Below are 20119 nucleotides of genomic sequence, written 5' to 3'. Positions count from 1 at the left end.
ACTTCCCCTTTAACCAGGGCACTTACTGTACCGAGTTAGGACCTACTTTAATGTCATTGTTTAAATGTATTTCCTTTGTAAAGATCCTATGTCTACGATGGTTACATTCTAATGTGTCTTAATTTGGCTTTTATTCCCATGATAAACACCTTGACAATAAATAACTTGGGGAGGAAACCTTATAGCTTTACTGTCCATCATGAAGGGAGGTCAGGACAGGAACTTGAGGCAGGAACTGAAGTAGATGTCATGGAGAAATGCTGTTTCATGGCTTGCTCAGTTTGCTTTCTAATAGCACCCAGAACCACTTGCCCAGTGGTGACCCTTCCCACAGTGAACCTGGCCCTTTCCCATCAACTGAGAAAGTTCACAGGCTTGCCAACCAGCGTCAGCTGTTTTCTCAGCTGAGCCCCTTCTAAAAGACTCTAACTTGTGTCAAATTAACGCAGAACTATCCAGCATAGCTACATCTTTTTGCCCAACCTTTTTGCCCAAGACACTTTTTGTTCTTTACAGTTTTATATTCTTGCGGGACTTAAAAGAAGAGTAGTAATTCATGATCTCTCCCAGTTCCTATTTGGGTTTCAGAGTCCGTTCTCGGGGCTGAAGCAGACCAGACTGCATTGCAGCTTTAGTGCTATGGTGGGCTGTGTGTTTGTAACAGAATTAATATCCCTATTCCAGAAAAGTGAATTAATAGATGGCCCCTGAATTGTAACAACAGCTCCCCCCCACTCATTAAGATGACCTTTAAATAATGTAATTGTGTATGTTAAAAGTAGATAATTTAAAGCTTATTTGCCTAGAATTTAGTACATTCTGTTGTCTCAATGGTTTATGTTAGACTGAAGCAAGCCCGTGCAAGCCTTGGACTGCCCAGACTACACAGAGACTGCGGATTTGGCTTTATTCAGGGTTGCATCACATATTATTGTTAAGATGACTTAAACTAATGTATAGATTTCAGTATATGTATGTAAATGTGCACACACATATATGTAGTGGACATTTTTATCTGAGAATCCAATTAGAAAGCAGGGCTTATTTCATTGTTGCTACATAAATGTTTGGAATTCTTCCATGTAGTCATAAAATTTAGCTGATGGGGGGGGGTGGGATGTTTAACCTAAGTTCTCAAACATGTAAATATCTAATAACTACTCAGTTCATAGAGCATATGCTCAATTGTGTCATTAACATATTTGAGAACTTGGAATGTGTACACAGTTGATTGTTATTGAGTCTGAAATCATAGTCTAAACAGAATTTAAACAGAATATATACTGCCTTGAATTAAAAAAAATTTCTGTGAACCTTCAACAGTACTCCTAATTGTTTCTTCTTTATAGCTTAGAAATAATACCATTTTGCAGAACAGAAAGAATACTCTTACATTCAAATTATTTTATTTACCTGTATTGTGATTTATTCTATTTTTAATGAGTTTCTACTCTTGCATTTACATTACATTACAATTGTATACATTTTACAGCCCAAACCCACTTTTATTTTTAATTTTATTTTTAAATTCATTTTTATTTCTAGTAATTATATCAGACTTCCTCTCTTCAAACCCTCTAATGGCTTCCCCTCTCAGATTCCTGTCCTCTTTTTCTTTGATTATTATTATTTATACACACACACACACACACACACACACACACACACACACACACACACCCTGCTCAGTCTGTTCACTGTGTTTCACGTGTACGTTCTTAGGATTGACCACTTGGTATTGGACAGTCTCTTAACTAGGGAAGAATAATTCTTTTTTCAGCCATGGTTAATTTGCCATAGGTCTTTATCAAGGCGTGGGTTACCAGGGAATTTCCCCAGTGATTTCCACCTCCCATGCCCGTTTTTTAGGTTAAAAAAAAAAAAACCCTTGGAAATAAAAGAAAATATCACACACTGACATTGAGTAGATCCAACACGTATACAATGCGGTAGCTTCTGTGGCAGTGGCTTTGGCTTTCAGAGTAGAGTCATTGTTCAGTGTTGGTTCTCACGTGCTGCTGCTGAAGCTGGGCAAACATATAAGGTGATTTCTGCTTCTGTGGAACCTGCTGTGCCTGTGGAAAGCAGATTGAGAGAGAAGCATTTAAATCAATATCACGTAAAATCCGTGACCTTATTCTAATGGTGCTGTAAAATCATTATTAAATTGCACTTTTAAAGAAGCGATTTAAGTACTGTGCGATTTTAAGAAAATTGAAATAGTTACACTGGGTTAAACCAGTATTTTTTCTGTTGTGTGTTATTCTTATAACATGTAATGAAAATATGACAGACAGCATTGTTAGTTTTCTTCTCCCTTGCTGATCCCCACCCTTCATGCCTCCATGTCTGGAACAGATTATTATAGGCTATTTTGTTTTAACAGCCTGGTAAAGTGACACCATGTTAAAGTGTGAACATGTAGTAGCAGAAGCACTGATGCTGCCTATTCTCCTTTGAGGCTGACCCTTCCCTATCAGCTATCAGCAAATCATTTCTTCCCTAGCTTGCTTGGTATTTTGGTTTTGGAAAGGGAACCTCATTTTCTTTGTTGTTGTTTTTGTTTTGTTTTATTTTGTTTTGCTTTGCTTTTGAGATAGTATTTCTCTATGTAACAGCCATGGCCGTCCTGGAACTCCCTTTGCAGACCAGGCTGGCCTTGAACTCAGAGATCCACCTGCCTCTGCTTCCCAAGTGCTGGGATTAATGGCATGTGCCACCACTGCCCTGCTTGCTTGATTTTTTTTTTTTTAATTTTAACTAAGACGTTGCAAGGGGAAATCAGTAAATAGAGACAGCTGTGTGCATGTAGTGTAGAATGGGATACCAGGTTACGGACAGTTAATTTGAGATACTAAACTTTGCCTTTGGTTATGTGGCCCTGAAAGATATGCTTAGGCACCACCTAGACTAATGCACAGACTTTGGAACTTTGGAAGCTGTCGAGGAGTTCCAGAGCAGAGAGGCTGGAAGTTGGGTGCTAACCTGGTTCTGTGTAAGTCTAGCAAGAGACACTGTTCAGGCCCAGTTACGTCCTGGACACCTCTCGGCCCCACGCTGTCCCCTCAGAGTTGACCAAGTGTTTTTCTCTGTAATGGGTAAGGGAGCAGTCTCTAACTGGCTGCAGAAAGAGATGTGTTGCAGTAATGAAGCTCTGGTTACTCCCCCATTGCGAGCTCTTGGAACTCAGAGATACAAACAAGATCGTTGGAGTCTCCGAGGAAGACCTCAGAGCTCCTGAGACCTTTTTCTGCCTATCCTCTACATATGGAATAGGAAAGATATTGATATATTAAGTTGCAAAGAAAATTACACTGTCAATATAATATATTCACATACCTAATTAACCCATTTCCTTGTCAAAAATTTAATCTCTGTAATACCTGTATTATGATATATCTATGGGCAATGTGGTTTACATGTTGTAGAATTTCTGAAGTTTAGTGTAATTTTAAAAATTGTGTGTGTGTGTGTGTGTGTGAGAGAGAGAGAGAGAGAGAGAGAGAGAGAGAGAGAAAGACAGAAAGAGAGAGAGAGAGCGAGCACATATACCCAAGTTTCCTAAGGAGGTTAGAGAGTGTGTCAGATCCCCAAAACTGTTACTAAGATCTGAACTTCCATCCACTGGCAGAGAAGCAGAACTGCTCAGTCATCTCTCAAGCCCCTTTAATAGTGTGTGTGCATATTATGTATAGGTATTTGGGGGTTTTGTTGTTTTGTTTTTGAGATAGGGTTTCTCCGTATATCACTGGCTCAGGGTCCTGCCTTTGTCTCCCAAGTCCTGGAATTAAAGGTGTATTTCACCACCAACTGGCTTAATTATTTTTTGTTTGCTTTGAGGAAGACTATTACTGCGTAGCTAAAGCTTGCCTAGACTCACTATGTAGTCCATACTAGCCTTGAACTCATAGTCTCATAGTTTCTGAGTGGTGGGATTACAGGATGAGCTACCATTAATGTGACTAAAGGATATTTTAACTAGGGAAAATTTTACTATTAGCAGATTGTCTAAACTTAGTCACGCTCTTCTTCCTACAAGCCCTTCCTTCTGACCTGCACTCACTTGACACAGTGCTTTGAGTCTCAAGACCCACTCATGAGAGGCTATAATCACTTCAGCACATCCAGATTCACATTTTACCTCCCTACCCACACTCGTCAACTCTGAAATTCGTTTAAGTGTCTGTGGGATTTACATATAATCAAACCATGACTCTTTAATTATATAATTTGACTTTTTAAAGGTTTTATTTACTCTATGTATATGAGTGCACCATCACTGTCTCAGACACACCAGAAAAGGTCATTGGGTCCCATTACAGTTGGTTGTGAGCCACCATGTGGTTGCTGGGAATTAAACTCAGGACCTCTGGAAGAGCAGTCAGTGCTCTTAAGCGCTGAGCCATCTCTCCAGCCCCATAATTTGAATTTTTACAATGTATTCCTAAGACTTTTTAAAAACAGGTGAATTTCATGTAGTAAACACACAACCATTTGGAGTTTTTATTTAGTGTGTGGTGTGCAAATGTATAATCCTGAGGTTGACACATGCTATCTTTTGTTCTCCACCTTGTTCCGAGGCAGGGCCTTTCTCTGAATCCAGAGCTCTCGTGTTTACCTTAGTCTAATTTTCTAGCTTGTCCCAGGACCCCTATGTCTCCTGTAGGGCTGGGATTAGAGCCTGATGTCACACCCACCGGGCCTTCACATGGGTGCTGTGGATTCTATTATTTACCCTCAGGCTTGCTGCCAGCCTGTTAACTGTTGAGCAGTCTCTCCAGGACCTAAACTCAACTGAGTAGAAATAAGCCATTTATTTCCATTTGACCTGAAAGATAATTCTTTGCCTCATTTAGGTTCCCGTCCATGGTTAATAGTATGAGTGGCCCTGGCCTTCCACCACTCAGCTTCATTAGTTCAGCTGTTGTGTTCTTTACACAGATTGGCATTTCTGCATGGCCCACATGTAGTTGAGAAGTCGTCCAGATGCCTACTGTAAGCACTCAGTTTGGATTATGCTCACATCATCCTTTACTTCCTTCAGTTTTCGCTTGGTAGAAGTTGAAATACACTAAGTGTCTAAGGTTTTGATGAAACACCGCATTATAAAGTAGTCAGGTTAATTTCAGAGCTTGTAGTAAGAATACCGGGAATGGAAATCCCACTGATGCTCTTCATTGTGTATGTGCCCTTGCACAATCGAGACCTGGAATGAAAAGAATAAAAGTTATTAATAATTATGATAAAGGAAGTAATATAGGTTCTCGCCCAGGTTTTGATTTAACGTACTTATGTAAGTCATTATTAGTACATTACCTCAAAATTGGTCTCTGTGATGATGGTTATACATGGAGTCTGGTGGTTGCTAGGTAACAGACCAATTGACCCTCTACATCTAGGGGTTTAATATCTGTAGATTCATCTTTAGACTCTGCCCATCAGTCCCTAAATAATACAGTATAATAACTCCTTATGTAGCATTCATATTGTAGGAGATAATCTCACAAAAGGGTGTATTGAGGCTTTGTGGAAATATTGTCCTCTTTTTCATAAGGACATTAATTGTGTCTGTGGGAAACCTCCAACTAGCACTCTGCAGATAGCAAGAGACAATACCTTTTAATGGTATCTAGTATACTTCGATGCCCTCATCTGTTCATGGTTAAAGTACAGACAAAGCTTTCAATGGTACATTTTAATATATGATTTATAATGATAGTTTGTGTAGACTTGTAGAAAAAGTTATTTATACATACCAAAATTTGAAATTCTGGTCTATAATCTAAAGTGAAACCAAAAGATCATTTAATGTATGCTATATGTTTATTCTCAATAGAATCATAACATATAATTATATCTTAACATCTTTCTCATGTCATCACTTTTTTATACATGTTCTGGAGAATAAATTGAAACTGCATTTTTTTCTGGGTATACTAAATTCCATTTTGATTTGAGGAATATTGTTGAGACTAGAGATAAATGTTTTCTTTATTTTCTCTGAACAAAAGTGACTGATCATTGTCTAGTTTATATAGTCTATAAAGACAGTTGTCTTGTACGTTTCATGATTTAAATTGAATGCTTTTCTGAATAAGCAAATGGAATATATTATGTAGGACAACTGGAATATATTATGTATTTTTCTTTTGGCAGTCATAGATATTTGCACAATTAATTGTCAAATATCTTTAGTGATTCTACTATGACTTTGCAGTGTTTATTTCTCTTTTCATTTACACACTCTTGTACTGTGCTGGACTAATACTTTGGCTTCTGTGAATAGAATTCTCAGGAGAAAAACTAGGCATGAAATTCTTATTAATTAAATAGTGATATAAATTATTATCTAGTATTTCTTATAAGAAGTATAATTAAGCTGGGCTTTTGGCATAACTTTGCTTTACTTCTAAAACTGTGGGAAGGATGAGTTTAGTCAGGAACCCTTTTAACGTTGCTCAGTTTTTACAATATTTTTAAATTTCTTCATTTATTTTGAGCCAAGATCTTAATGTAGACCAGTCTAACTTGAACTCAGAACCTGCCCCTGCCTCCTGGGTGCTGGGATTAAAGGTATGTACTACCACACCCAGTAAACACCTTAAATTTACTGATCACAAATAAAACCTCCATCTCTAATTATTTAGGGATTTGAATGGATTCACAGTAGAAAAGACAGTTTGTGTATGCGGTAATGCTGTGCAACAAGATCGAAACTTCAGGAGGACATTCCGTGTAATATGACATGATATCTCTATGGACAAGATGGCAAACTATCTCGAAGGCAGACCTGAAGCTACTTCAGCTCTTCACATCCCACAGAAATGTTGTTTGTGCACTCTGTTGTCTATACTTGACTTGTTCACTGTGTAGGTTGGAGGCCTGCTCTGCCACTATCCGTTATTTATTAAAACCTGGTAACTTTTCTGTTCAAATCAAAACTTAGGCCTTAATATATTGCCAAGGGAGTACTGTAGCACTGTGATTACACTGAAGATTACTGTGGTGGGCTCTGGGACAATCCCCAAGGCTGTGGCATTTACTTAGGGAGATGCCAAACGGTGTCTGTTCATTCTAGAAAGGGCACTGACTACAGGGCAAAGAAATAATTCACTGAGTCTAGGTTGCAGAACCTGGGAGCTTACTGAGGTTCAAAGCAGCTGTTTTAGTAACCGCCCAAGGAAACCACTCTCAGGGACTCTCTGCACAGTGCACAGGCAGTTCTAGGACTAGAGCCTCGAGGCTTGTCTGCCGATCCAGTCTTGTGAATCTTTCGACTCTCCGGCCATCTGGCCTGGTCATGTGCAGTATCCTCTCTTCTCCCCCAGAAAGCCTGCTTCAGTGCTGAAGACGTGGCTGTACAGCAGGCTTACATGCTAAGAAGAGGGGAATGTCCAATCAGGAAGGGAAACCTGAGTTCTGCTGACCCCACCTAGGTCTTTTCACCATTTGCCCCGAGCTGGGGGATGAGAATAGGGGTTATTGTCAAGGGATATAAAGTTTTGGGGTAATAAAGTCCTAATGCTGGATTTTATAGATGGGCACACTACGCTGTAAGTTTACTTAAAAATCATAAAATTGTGTACTTTAAACAATCAAGTTTACAGGCTATGTAAATAACATATCAAGCTGATTTTTTAAAAGATATCCTTTAGCAAACAAAACAAAACTTTTGAAAACAATGCTTCATAGTTTTGAAAGTAGGATTTTGTATTTTCAACTAAGCTTGATATTTGGAAATCACAAAAGAAACAAAATTCTTCTTAAATAGAGAGCATCTCCCCCAGAGACAGAAGACAGCAACAGTAACGGCAGCTTAGAGAGCATTAGGTTTCCATGACTCAGCACATGCAATAATGCCCTCACGTGCAGATCACTCAGTGCATCTTTGTGGCTTAAAGGAAAGTAGACATTGATAAGAGTGTGTGTATAATGTATGAATTTGAGAGAGAAAGAGAGCACAGGCACTAAGACGCCTTCAGGATTTCTCTCGTAGGGTATATGTAAATGTCCATTTTGTAGGCCTTTGAATTTGCCTCTGGGTTAAAAATATTGTCGGCAGTAAAATTGAAAGGAGAAGGATGGGGCTGAAAGGGCTGAGCAGCCTTTGCAAACACTGTATAGGAAATACTGAGATTATTCAGCACAGCAAATAAACGGGGAAATCATTGCTTCTTACCAGGAGCATTTGTGTTCGGGAAGCCTCTGAGAGGTGGAGATGCTGAGTCTCCTGTTGGGAGAAAGCACAGAGGTCCTGGATTGGTTTTCTGGAGGTCAACACCCTCTATAGAAGAGTCTGTGAGAAGACACACTGAGATGTGTTTATTAAAAGGAATCCTTCCTGATTGGCTTGGAGTGGTGGCTGCTTCACAGCACCTGAACAATCAGTCACTAGTTTACTATTCAGAAAAATCAGTTCCCCAGTTTGCGAGAAAGCCAGCGCTTGGTATAGACTCACAAGAACTGTTTTTTGAATGTGTGAACGAATTCTTTAAAAGCCCCATTGTTTGTTCTCACTATGATCATCATCTATATTTAAAACCGAAGAACATGGCGTTGAAGTTCTAGCATCTTAGGCTGGAGCATATTTGGAATCTTTTTGCCAAAGGCTTTAAGTCATTTAGCGTCTTCTCCTCCAGTTAATGTTCCTGAATTGATGTGCAGTGTTGTGTAATTAACACAGCTTAGAAAATAATATTGTGATGGCAAGTACATCAGTAATCACATTTTTTTTCTTGAAGAACGTCTCAGAGCATAATAGGGTAACTTACATTTCAGTTATAGACAATAATACTGGGATATTTCCAAATTCATTGAATTGAAAAATAGTTTTCAAAAAAATCAAGGAAGCATTACAAGAATACTTCTTATCTGTCTACATTCCTATGATTAAGGAAAGTCTGCTGGTGTATCCTTCTCTGTGTAATCATCTAAATCATGTGTTACTTTCTCTTGCTTATCCCATAGGTATCTGCTAATTTTCATGATTCTCTCTGATTCCTGGTTCATATATAGTTAGATTTTTGCAGGATATTTTTTTTAGTGTTATTGTTCTTATAAGAAATGTTTTTTTTTTTTTTATTAACTTGAGTATTTCTTATATACATTTCGAGTGTTATTCCCTTTCCCGGTATCCGGGCAAACATCCCCCTCCCTCCTCCCCTTCCTTATGGGTGTTCCCCTCCCGACCCTCCCCCCATTGCCGCCCTCCCCCCATCAGTCTAGTTCACTGGGGGTTCAGTCTTAGCAGGACCCAGGGCTTCCCCTTCCACTGGTGCTCTTACTAGGATATTCATTGCTACCTATGAGGTCAGAGTCCAGGGTCAGTCCATGTATAGTCTTTAGGTAGTGGCTTAGTCCCTGGAAGCTCTGGTTGCTTGGCATTGTTGTACATATGGGGTCTCGAGCCCCTTCAAGCTCTTCCAGTTCTTTCTCTGATTCCTTCAACGGGGGTCCTATTCTCAGTTCAGTGGTTTGCTGCTGGCATTCGCCTCTGTATTTGCTGTATTCTGGCTGTGTCTCTCAGGAGCGATCTACATCTGGCTCCTGTCGGTCTGCACTTCTTTGCTTCATCCATCTTGTCTAATTGGGTGGCTGTATATGTATGGGCCACATGTGGGGCAGGCTCTGAATGGGTGTTCCTTCAGTCTCTGTTTTAATCTTTGCCTCTCTCTTCCCTGCCAAGGGTATTCTTTTTCCTCATTTAAAGAAGGAGTGAAGCATTCACATTTTGATCATCCGTCTTGAGTTTCATTTGTTCTAGGCATCTAGGGTAATTCAAGCATTTGGGCTAATAGCCACTTATCAATGAGTGCATACCATGTATGTCTTTCTGTGATTGGGTTAGCTCACTCAGGATGATATTTTCCAGTTCCAACCATTTGCCTACGAATTTCATAAAGCCGTTGTTTTTGATAGCTGAGTAATATTCCATTGTGTAGATGTACCACATTTTCTGTATCCATTCCTCTGTTGAAGGGCATCTGGGTTCTTTCCAGCTTCTGGCTATTATAAATAAGGCTGCAATGAACATAGTGGAGCACGTGTCTTTTTTATATGTTGGGGCATCTTTTGGGTATATTTTGCAGGATATTTTGATCGTAATTTGCAGTCCTGTAGCTTGAATTTGGTAGGCACCTACTCTGTCAGTGAACTACACTACTAACCCTACAGATGGTTTAGACAATATTAATTTTGTTATAGTTGCAGGGTATCTGTCTTAGTTAAGGTTTCCATTGCTGTGAAAAGACACCATGACCAAGGCAACATGTGTAAAGGGTAAAATTTAATTGTGGCTGCCTTACAGTTTCAGAGGTTCAGTCCATTATTGTCATGGCGGGAAGCATGGGGCACGCAGGCGGACATGGTGCTGGAGGAGCCGAGAGTTCTGCATCTTCATCTGCAGGCAGCGGGGCACTGTATATATCCTCTTCTGGATGTAGCGGGAGCATTTAAGGTCTCAAAGCCTCACCTCCACAGTGACACACTTCCTCTAACAAAGCCACACTTCCTCCAATAAGGCCACACCCCCTGATAGTGATAATTCTGTGGCCAACCATTCAAACACATGAATCTATGGGGACCATACCTATTTAAACCACCACAACACCCATTTCTAATATATACGAGAACATTTGAGTATATGAAAACATTTGACCCTTGACTTGTTAGAAGTTCATATAAACAAGAAATGGATTACATGTCAAGCAATCAAGAGAAACATTTATTGCAAGGAAATATTTTGTCTCAGATTTTTGATCTGATAGATTGTCTTAATCATTGCCTTGACTATCACAAATATTTGGTTAATCAAGTTTATGTCTTCCCCTGAGAAAAAGATAAAATTGTGAAGCCTAGAAACATCAAAGTTGAAAAATGAAATTGTGACTTTAATTACCTTTCATGACTGATCGAGTCTAGACCTCTCCATCTGCCCCTGTGGACAGTGGGAATTTAGTCTCATGGTCTGCCAGAAGATGCTGGGTGAATCACACGTGCTTCTGCTTTGCATCGTCTGTCCAGTGCCACATTGGTGTACTAGGTTGCATGCTAAGGCTGTTGCCTGTTTATTCATTCTCATTCCACTTGGGAGGAATCCATGGGAATTATAGTGACACGCAGCCTATAAAACTATAGTCACCTGAGGGCCTAGAAAGTAAGAAGGAAGCATGTTGAAGGAGACAAAAAGTCATCCAAAGCCTGCATTAAACCAAGCAGTCTATTACAAAGTAATATTTTACCTGACACAGTGTAATGTCACAAAGGATCAGTGCTAAGCAAAAAAAACAAAACGAAACAAAACTCAGCCTCAGCTTAAGGCCAGACATTGTTTGCTTTAAAGTCTATAGCCAGGGTAACTACTGAAAGCAACGCAACATCCTAGGACACGCGCTCCCGCCGCGGAGCTTCTGCTTCTCATCTCCTAGACCTGGTTCCAGGCCACATCAGGAACGGTTCTACTCAAGTGTCTTGAGTTCTTTGGTCACTGGCTAAGCTGACTGCCAGCAGCTTATCAATTCCAGTGTACTCAGTGCTCCTCTCTTTTTAATCAGGGTGTGAAAATTTAGAAACAAACATTTAAATGAGTGATTTGCTATGTATCCCTGACTGCCCTTAAACTTGCACTTGCATAGCAGTCTTCATTCTGGGATTATAGGTATGTCCTAGAGCATGAATCATAGAGTTAATTCTTAATTATTTAATTATTTTGGTGTATGTAGGTCTAATTCTATGGTTGGCTCTCTTGCTATCTCATTCATGATGAATTGTTTTGCAGTATATGTAGTAATGGTTCTTGATATATTTTTCACGGGAACAGTATCAAATCTATGATTAGACATGCACTTACAGGGATGATAGTGGGTTCCTGAGAGTGGTATAAATACAAATGACTTTACATGAATGAGCTCTACTCAATTGTCTTTCTGTCTAGAAATTTACTGCTAACAATTTCTTCTTTTTCTTGTTGGTTTGTTTGTATGTTGCTGTTTTTATTATTTTGTTTGAGACAGGCTCTCTGTGTGTGGCAAGGATTGACATTGACCTCAGTCTCTTGCCCATGCTGGCCGTGAAAATGAGTGACCCTTCTGCTTCAGCTTTTGAGAGCTGGGATTACAGCCTTGTACACCAGGCACTGGTGACTTACAGCAGACATTCTTGTGGAAGAGTCTTTTCTTTGATCTTTCCTATGCTTGGTGGGTAAAGGGCATTGGAAGGATGGACAGTTCCTAGTTCCCACGATAAGTATCGGGACTGTTAGGACTTGTTTCTCACCTTTACTTTGGTTCTTCACATGTATTTCCTGCCTTTTATGGGATCTGTTCCTTGAAGTCCATTCCAGTTCACTCCAGTTTGTAGGGATTTTTGAGTTAAGTATATGCCTTAAATACAAATATAAGGTTTCTCTCTTCAGGTGACGTCAGGCTTCTCATTGTGCTTGAATAGTTTTGTCTTTTGCTAATGTGGGCTTTGAGTGAGACTTCAGTTCATTGTGCAGTGTCAGGTACTCTTAAGAGGATGAGAGTCTGCACATCTAAGACACAGATGCTGTAACAAAAACTGTGAACCATTATATTCTGCTTGTATGTAGTTGAAGGTCATAAATGATACCTTTTCATATTTAAGCAGTTTTCTATGTTCTTGTATTACATATTTTATATTTTATGTTATTGTTGCACTGCTCTTATATTTACAGTTATAAATTTGTTACATGTGTAATTAATGCTTATATTGTGCTATAATTGGTATTTTCCATTTTCAGAAATAGTGTTTATCATTTTTGAAATTGTAAGTGTATGCATATTTATCTGTTTGTGGATATCAATCCAAGAGTACAGATGCCATCAGAAGCTGGAGGGATTGGATCCCTTGGAGCTGGAGTAAAATTGTGAGCTTCCTATTGTGTCTATTGAAAAGCAAAGTTGTACGTTGCATTTTGACAGAGTATATTGCCTTTTAAAATACTCTGTAATCAAGAACAAGTACAAATAATAATATGCTTTCTTGGGAAGGTACACTTTATAAACAAGGCACTTCTTAGTCTAGAAGTAAGTGTGCACTATTGGATTGTGTGAGAGAGCAGTTTAGTGCCTTCTTTGTACAGCCGATCCTTACAGTGAGAAGTATATAGTAATTGTTGTGCCTGGTCTGCATCCTTAATAGTGGTGTGTTTTATTTTTCCTGCAGGTTTTCTTTAGGTGATGCTAGGAGGCCTCTCCATGAAACAGCAGTTTTGGTAGAAGATGTGGTTCACACACAACTAATTAACCTGGTAAGGTCACACAGAACCATTCCTATTTGGTATCTCTTTATTCTGCTTCTATTGTTGTTCCAATACAACATGTTAAAAATTTGTCTAGGGGTAGGAGATTTGGCTCAGTGGTAGAGCTCTTGCCTAGCAAGCGCAAGGCCCTGGGTTCGGTCCCCAGCTCCGAAAAAAAGAAAAAAAATTTTTTTCTAATTAACAGCTACATTTTTGGTGCTATTGAGATATGATATAAATATAATAATACTGGTTTAAGTGTATAACCTAATGCATTCTAACAATGGTGTTTCGATAGCAACAGTACTTTTAACAATTGCCAATATGCATCCTTTTCACCAGAGCTTTCTTAGAGTTCACTTGATTGTAACAAAATGTCTACAACTGGTATAGAATTCTCAGATGCTGTTCAGCTCTCTCTATTATCAGTATCCATATAACAGTTATGAAAACCTGCTAATACCTCTGGCATAATAGCTTCACAGCCTTTGAATTCCATCCTCCTTGCCACTGATCCCGTTTCTTTTCAGAGGTGCCATCAAGTGTACCACCCTGACGGATAGGCTATTGCCTTGTCATGGCTGTACCTCTCTGTCTCTGCTAAGCCTGCAGTACCTCCCGACCTTTCATGACCTGAACATTTTCAAGAAGCAGAGCGTTCTTCTCTTCTACTGACTGCTCTTACATTAGGATGTAGTCGCACATTGTGAACAAGGTCATTGGGGAAGGGATGGGATCTATTCAGTGCAGCGTGTCAAGGTGTCCTGTCTCCTTACAGATACTGATTATTGTGCCGTTTCCAGGATCCCCCTTTGGAGGTGGTGTACGCTGAGTCGTTTCCGTCTGTAGGTGCGCCTCACTGCTTGCTGGGCTTTTGCATGCTTAGTACCTGAGTACTACTGAACTCTACTCCAAACCCACATAGTATTATTTTAAATATTTAGGTAGAGTTAGTAAAATACACTGGGATATATAGTTTTATAGCTATGTTATATTTTCTTTTCCTGAGTACATTTCAACTATTAACTTTATAACTCAACAGGAAATTTATAAAATTATTATTCTAGTATTTGCACAAGAATGACTTTTCTGTTTTCATCTTTCCTATTTATTACTTGGTATTCTTCTTAATTGAAAACCTATCTCCCTCCCCCTGTTTATTATTTACTAGGAGCCGTTACCCAGTATTATCCTTGTTCTTGTTACTCAGGATTACTCAGGCTATTTAAATGTTGACCTGGCATTACACATCCATTTCTCAGTTAACTCATGTCCCAAATACACTATGATCCCAGCACTTCATCTGTAGTATATGGTACAAAGATACTCTTACAGTGTGTTCATTTTACAGTTTTTAAAGTTTGCTATCAGAGATTTTGTTTGGCTTGAAATAGTTTTACTTTATCGTATAATTTTATTGATGTTGAATTTTGAGTCACAAATTCCAATTTATATAGGGAGTTTAAAGAGTAATTCACTTACACTGCTTTCTAGTTTATTTTAGATGATTTCAATTTTTCTTTTATATCCTTAGTTCGTGTAATCCATTTTTGATATATGTAACCAATTTTGTCTTCCTGAATAGCCACCCAGTTTTATTGTCAACATTCATTAAAAGCCCGCCTTTCCCCCCGTCTTAGACTGCCTTCTTCATCAGCAGAGGTGTGTGTGTGTGTGGGGGGGGGGGGGGGGGATGTAGCTCTAGTCTCTATCCTTCTCTCATTTACCTGTCTTTGTACTTGGGTGGCTGGCTTACTCTGTGTGTCCTATGTGTGCTGTGTTGTAGAGATTTTAGACTACACTGACCCTCCTTTTTCTAGTGTATCTGTGTCGGTGTGGTGTAATCATTTCCCCTTATCTATATTTTCTCTTTCCAAGGTTGGGGTTACTTGTAGCTGGTTACAGCCTGGAAATATTTAGTGGTGAATTCCAGAAGTGAACAATTAATTCATTTTTAATTGGAATCCATTGCAGGTCTTGTGAAAGTACACATCACCTTACTGGGATGTAAATTACCTTTGTCCCAATATCTATGTTCTGTGTACCCACCTGCCCGTTAACCATCTCACTGCCTCCAGAGTTGTCAGACTGATTGGTGTGCTCTAGGTCCTGGTGTTCAAGTAATTTATTTTAAGGAAATGTTACATTTATAAAACCTTCTACAAATCGTCCTGTGATGTTGGATGCAAAGTAGCCCAGATAGAAGGGGAAATTGTTTACTTAATTGTTTATTTGTAATGTAAATATTGCTATTATCTTACATAGCAACTCTATTAGTATCTTGGTTGAAATGACATGAGTTTATAACTGAGAAGTGCATCCTAGAGTGTTCATTGTAAGGACCAGGGTCTGTACATTGTTCAAGATGCTGATGTCTTTCATGGGGAGTTCAACATTTCCTTTTTCAAGGCTTACATAGCTCTTGTTACATTAGTTCCTAAGTATTTATTGTTCTTCATTGTCTTTATAAGTGGGGTTTTTCTTTTGCAATTATATACTGAAAGCATATGCCTGTAAGATCAAGATGCAGTGCAAATTCCAAATGGGATAAAGCAAAGAAAGATGCCTCCCAACAGACATAGCATAAATCCTTAAAGCCAGTAGCTAGCTTAACCAACGGGGGAGGATAATTTAAGGGTGTGAGGATTCTCCTGAAAAAATATAGAGGCAGGAATGAAAGGACTCTATGTTCCTGAAGTGTTATAGAGTTCTAGGTTGGCAGTTAACACTTTTTTTCTCCCTTTTCTTATGGTGGTTTTCAGTTGTCTCTACTTTTTTCTATTACGGGGACTCAAGTGATGCCATTGTTAGAATATGTCTTATACACACTTTTCATTTCTCAGTATAGTTGCAACTTCTCCCCCCACCCCCGCCTGTGTGTGTGTGTGTGTGTGTGTGTGTGTGTGTGTGTGTGGTATGTATGTATGTATGTATGTATGTATGCATGCATGTATGTAAACCAGAGGTCAACATCAGGTGTCTTCCTCAGTTGCTGTTCAGTTTATGTTTTGAGACAGGTCTCTGAAATTGCAGCTTGCTAGTTCACCTAGAGTGACTGGCCAGTGAGGCCTAAGCATGGTCTCCTGTCTTAGCTTCCTGAATGCTAGGACTGCAAGTTTTGTACCACAGTACCCAGCTATTTTGTTCTGTACATGGGCTCTAGCAATTGAAATCTGGCCATCTTATTGCACAGCATGCACTTTACTGCCTTACTGGGCCCATTGCAGCAGCTGGTCAGCTTGTGTTGTTTAATTTTCATGTTCTTAAACCTCTAACAATCTCAGCTCCTCTGAAGCAGAGATTCAATGTCACATGTCAGATTGGGTGAAGACCCTTTATAGGCAATACAAAAATACAAATTCCTAGTCTGTATTTCCAGTAGATTCTTTTGTGGGAGGCCATGGCTAGGATCAGGAGTTGCTATTTTAAATATGCCCTGGAGATCTTTCACGCCTCAGTAGTGCAAGTTTCAGCTTTGTAAGTATCAGTTTGGAATACTGGTTTGTAAGGAGGACTGGACTATCAAATTGCCAGGTTATTTTTATACACAAAGCATTAAAAACATGACTATCAATTAGATGAACAAAAAACACAGCTATTATGTAAAAATATTAATAATATGAAATTTGACTCTATGTTAAAGATAGCATAGAACCTTCCAGTAAGGCTTAAAGAGTGCAAACAGCAACATCTGTTAATGTACATTTAAATGCTCACTTAATATCACACTGAATAATTCCAGTTTTGTATTAAAAGAATGTCATTAGAATAATTTACATAGATAATGCATGTTATCAGGTTTATTGTTGTAGAAATTATTTAATACCAGCGTGGGGTTTCTATCCCACCTTTGATCATTTAGTTCCTGGATAAAAGCCACACACAACTTTTATATTTACAGTAAACCTTTACCAGCACAAGAGCTGGGCAGAACCTACACTCTTGCTATTAGGATCTACTTTCCTACCTCTAACCTTGAGTAATTACTCACTATGTGTCATCTGGGCTGCTCTAAACTCCAATTGGCAAGCCATCTTGTACAGTGTTACCTAACCAGCAAGGGAAAGAGCTTGAAGTTGATGTCTGTCAAAAGTTGTCCTGTCCTTTTTGTCCTTTGTTATTTTTTTAGATAATGAGTTAGGTATGCTCTTTTTAACCTCTGAGGATTTTGTTTTCACTATTCTTTTGCGGACTATTATAGTTGTTCAAATAAGAAGATGTATTTTCAACATGGTAGGTAGAGAACAATTGGATTCTTCCTTCATTATATGACCTGTCAAGCAGATCATTGTGGGAAGGGGACATGTTTCTGGTTCTGATGATGGCAGACTAAGGTAACCACCCTGTGACCCCATAACAATTCATCCAAGAAATACTTCACAGTAAGACTCACTCTAATTATGTACAGGGAGTGGGGGTTGGGTGGAAGGAGCATGTCTCCAGTTTAGATCAGGCAGGTTGACCACACACTTGAAGCTTGGGATACATAGTAAACCATGTTTATAAGTAGGACAGAGGGAAGGAAGGGAGACAGGAAGACAGATGGAAACACCGGCATGCTGGCAAGCAATCTAGCTATAAACTTAATGTTTTCCCCTAAATTTGGTTGGTCACTCCCCCCTTTTTCAACATATATTTCCTATGTAACCTTTGCCCTCTAACCCCCAATTCCTCCTCAGTACTTTAATAAGATGTCCTCCATTCCAAGTAAGTCCCTTCTCTCTGTTCAGTTTTGTAGTTATGAATGGCTTAGGCCTCACTGATTGCTTTTTGATCATTTCTGCATGTAGGTTATAAATATGTTAACTAATGAAAACCGGGAGGTTAAAATCTGAAAAGCAGTTGATTTTTTCCCCTCTAGAACAGATTAGAATAGCATAGTCATCGGCCTTTGCCATGCGCATACATTTGGCCGTAATGACCTACATCACGGCCTTGCAGAGCTAGGCCAGAGCTCACACTCTTCCTTTGCTTTCAGCCCACATTCTGAATAATAGCAGTTCCATTGACTTGTACCTGCGAAATCACGTAAGTTTGCACAAAGGGAAGTTATCATCTTATGGATATGATGGCTGAATGGAGGCTACTTCATGTGCTCAAAGAACTCCAATTAGAACTCAATAGGGACAGGAAGCAGTACAGGCACCACAGTTCTTGCTAGGTCACACTGCATAGCAAAGATTAGAATGTCCCTTTTGTTTGGCGACTTGTAATCATAAAAGGTTGCTGTGGTAATTAACAACAGGCCACTTACTGCTGTGCTTTGGATAAAAGATGAGTCAAAATGCCCAAAGAATTCACAATTTACCAGAAAGACATAAAATTTGTTCTATCTTAAACTTCCTTCCCCTCAGTCTCCAGGTTGATCCCTCCTTACCTTCAATAAATAGAGATGTGCACAATTGATAATTGTATGTGATTTGCATTATTATATTGCAAGTATTTATATTCAAATCCAATCTATTTTTAATGGCTGAATAGGTATTTTATGTCTCTTATGCCCAGGTTAATTATGAGATTAATCTATTCATTAGCTGCTTTTCTAATGCCTATCACAAGCAGCTCAGAGGAGGGGAATTTATTGAGTTCAAAGTTTTGAATATTAGCATAAGCCAGGAGGATCAGGTGGAAAGAAATCTCCAGTCCTTTCACTGTTCTTAACATTTTCTTTCATTTTTTTCACTGATATTACTCTATTAATATTCAATTCACTTTGTGAAATCTTACTGTAGTGTCAGAGTTGCAGATTACAAGTGGCCTCTAGCTGCACTCTCGCTGGTGGCTCATGGTGCTCACCTGTTAGCTTAGGCCTCACTCACTCTCTGACTGCTTTTCTTGCAGGCTGCTTCCTTTGCATCCTCTCTGGCCTTCATCCTGGTTTGCTTGAATTCTCCCCTGGCACATGGTAGACTGTTGTAGTGTTGCATTCTGGGTACTCTTGGGTGCTGTCTGCCCTTAAGGTCTTCTGTGTGCCTAGCATAGTTATTAGGCTTTGGATAAACTCAGACTAATGTAAGAGATGCCTGTCTTCCGTGAAACATGTGCTCCCCAGATTGAGCTGCATCACTTAGTGGAGATGGGCAGAGATTTGAGTGAGTCGACTGTGACTGAACTGACACCATACTGCTGGAGTCACCCTTTAGAATGGTAGCCAGTGTTTCCTCACTGACAAGTATCTACCTTCATTTTTGCATTTAAAGTCAGAAACCTCTCCTTGTTTTACACATAAAATAAAAATTTTTAACGTGGCATTTTAAAATCATATTGTATATTCACTATATGAATCTACAAACAAATAGTAAGAAATTTAACTGTTGAAAGCTTTCATATGTAATCACATTTTCAGGATTACCATTAATATTAATAATAACCTTAATGTACAGAAAGGCTTTGAATAAGCTTCAAAGTGCACAGAAGAGGAACTGTTCCCCAGCCACTGGGAGTAACGTGTGCCTTGCCTTTCTCCCTCCTGCCTCTGTGTAATTCCCTTGGTTCCTTCTTCTAGTCCTTATTAACTTCAAAAGCATTTTCCAAGGCCTGTCTTCTCATAGAACAAATTCTGTCATGCCTTCTGCAAGCAGACATGCTCCCGTTAGGGCACTGTGTTCCCTGTACATTAACTCTGAACTGACAGATTGCTGCCAAATTTCTAGATCCATTCCACAGTCTTTGGAAGTCTCTTATTTATTGAAATTCTTGTTGTCTTTGCCCAGTGTGGATGTTATTCTTGTTAATATGGATGTTATAAAGAAAAGGGGAATATAAGACCATTAAAACAATGTTCAGCCTGTCTGCTAAAGATTTTTTTATATTAAGTGTGTATGGGTGTTCACACAGACACACTCACACACACATATT

General features: G+C 39.1%; 1 protein-coding gene and 1 non-coding gene across 39 annotated transcripts in view; one reads left to right on the top strand and one right to left on the bottom strand.

Annotated features, from left to right (window-relative positions):
* The window catches only part of Supt3h (SPT3 homolog, SAGA and STAGA complex component), a 335078-nt gene that overhangs the window by 149257 nt on the left and 165702 nt on the right, over positions 1 to 20119 (top strand). For all 37 annotated transcript variants that reach the window (XR_015628924.1, XR_015628923.1, XM_087567714.1 and 34 more), the window contains 1 exon segment: positions 13186 to 13270. Coding sequence is in view for 27 of the 37 variants with exons in the window: in XM_087567714.1 (XP_087423840.1) it covers positions 13186 to 13270 (85 nt within the window). In the remaining 10 variants the exon portion in view is untranslated.
* Positions 1790 to 18419, bottom strand: LOC148003631 (uncharacterized). Of its 2 annotated transcripts, XR_015629427.1 has the most exons (5): positions 18278 to 18419; positions 10898 to 11148; positions 8180 to 8230; positions 5148 to 5206; positions 1790 to 2075 (listed from the first exon to the last, which is right to left on the bottom strand). It is a non-coding gene; the product is annotated as an uncharacterized LOC148003631 (transcript). The 2 variants fall into 2 exon arrangements; XR_015629426.1 differs by lacking the exon at positions 10898 to 11148 and having other exon boundaries at positions 18278 to 18393.

This window comes from Rattus norvegicus, chromosome 9, assembly GCF_021556685.1.
Source record: "Rattus norvegicus strain SHRSP/BbbUtx chromosome 9, alternate assembly SHRSP_T2T, whole genome shotgun sequence".
NCBI lineage: Eukaryota > Metazoa > Chordata > Mammalia > Rodentia > Muridae > Rattus > Rattus norvegicus.
Note: the sequence above shows the minus strand (reverse complement) of the source record. Positions and strands in the feature narration are given on the sequence as shown.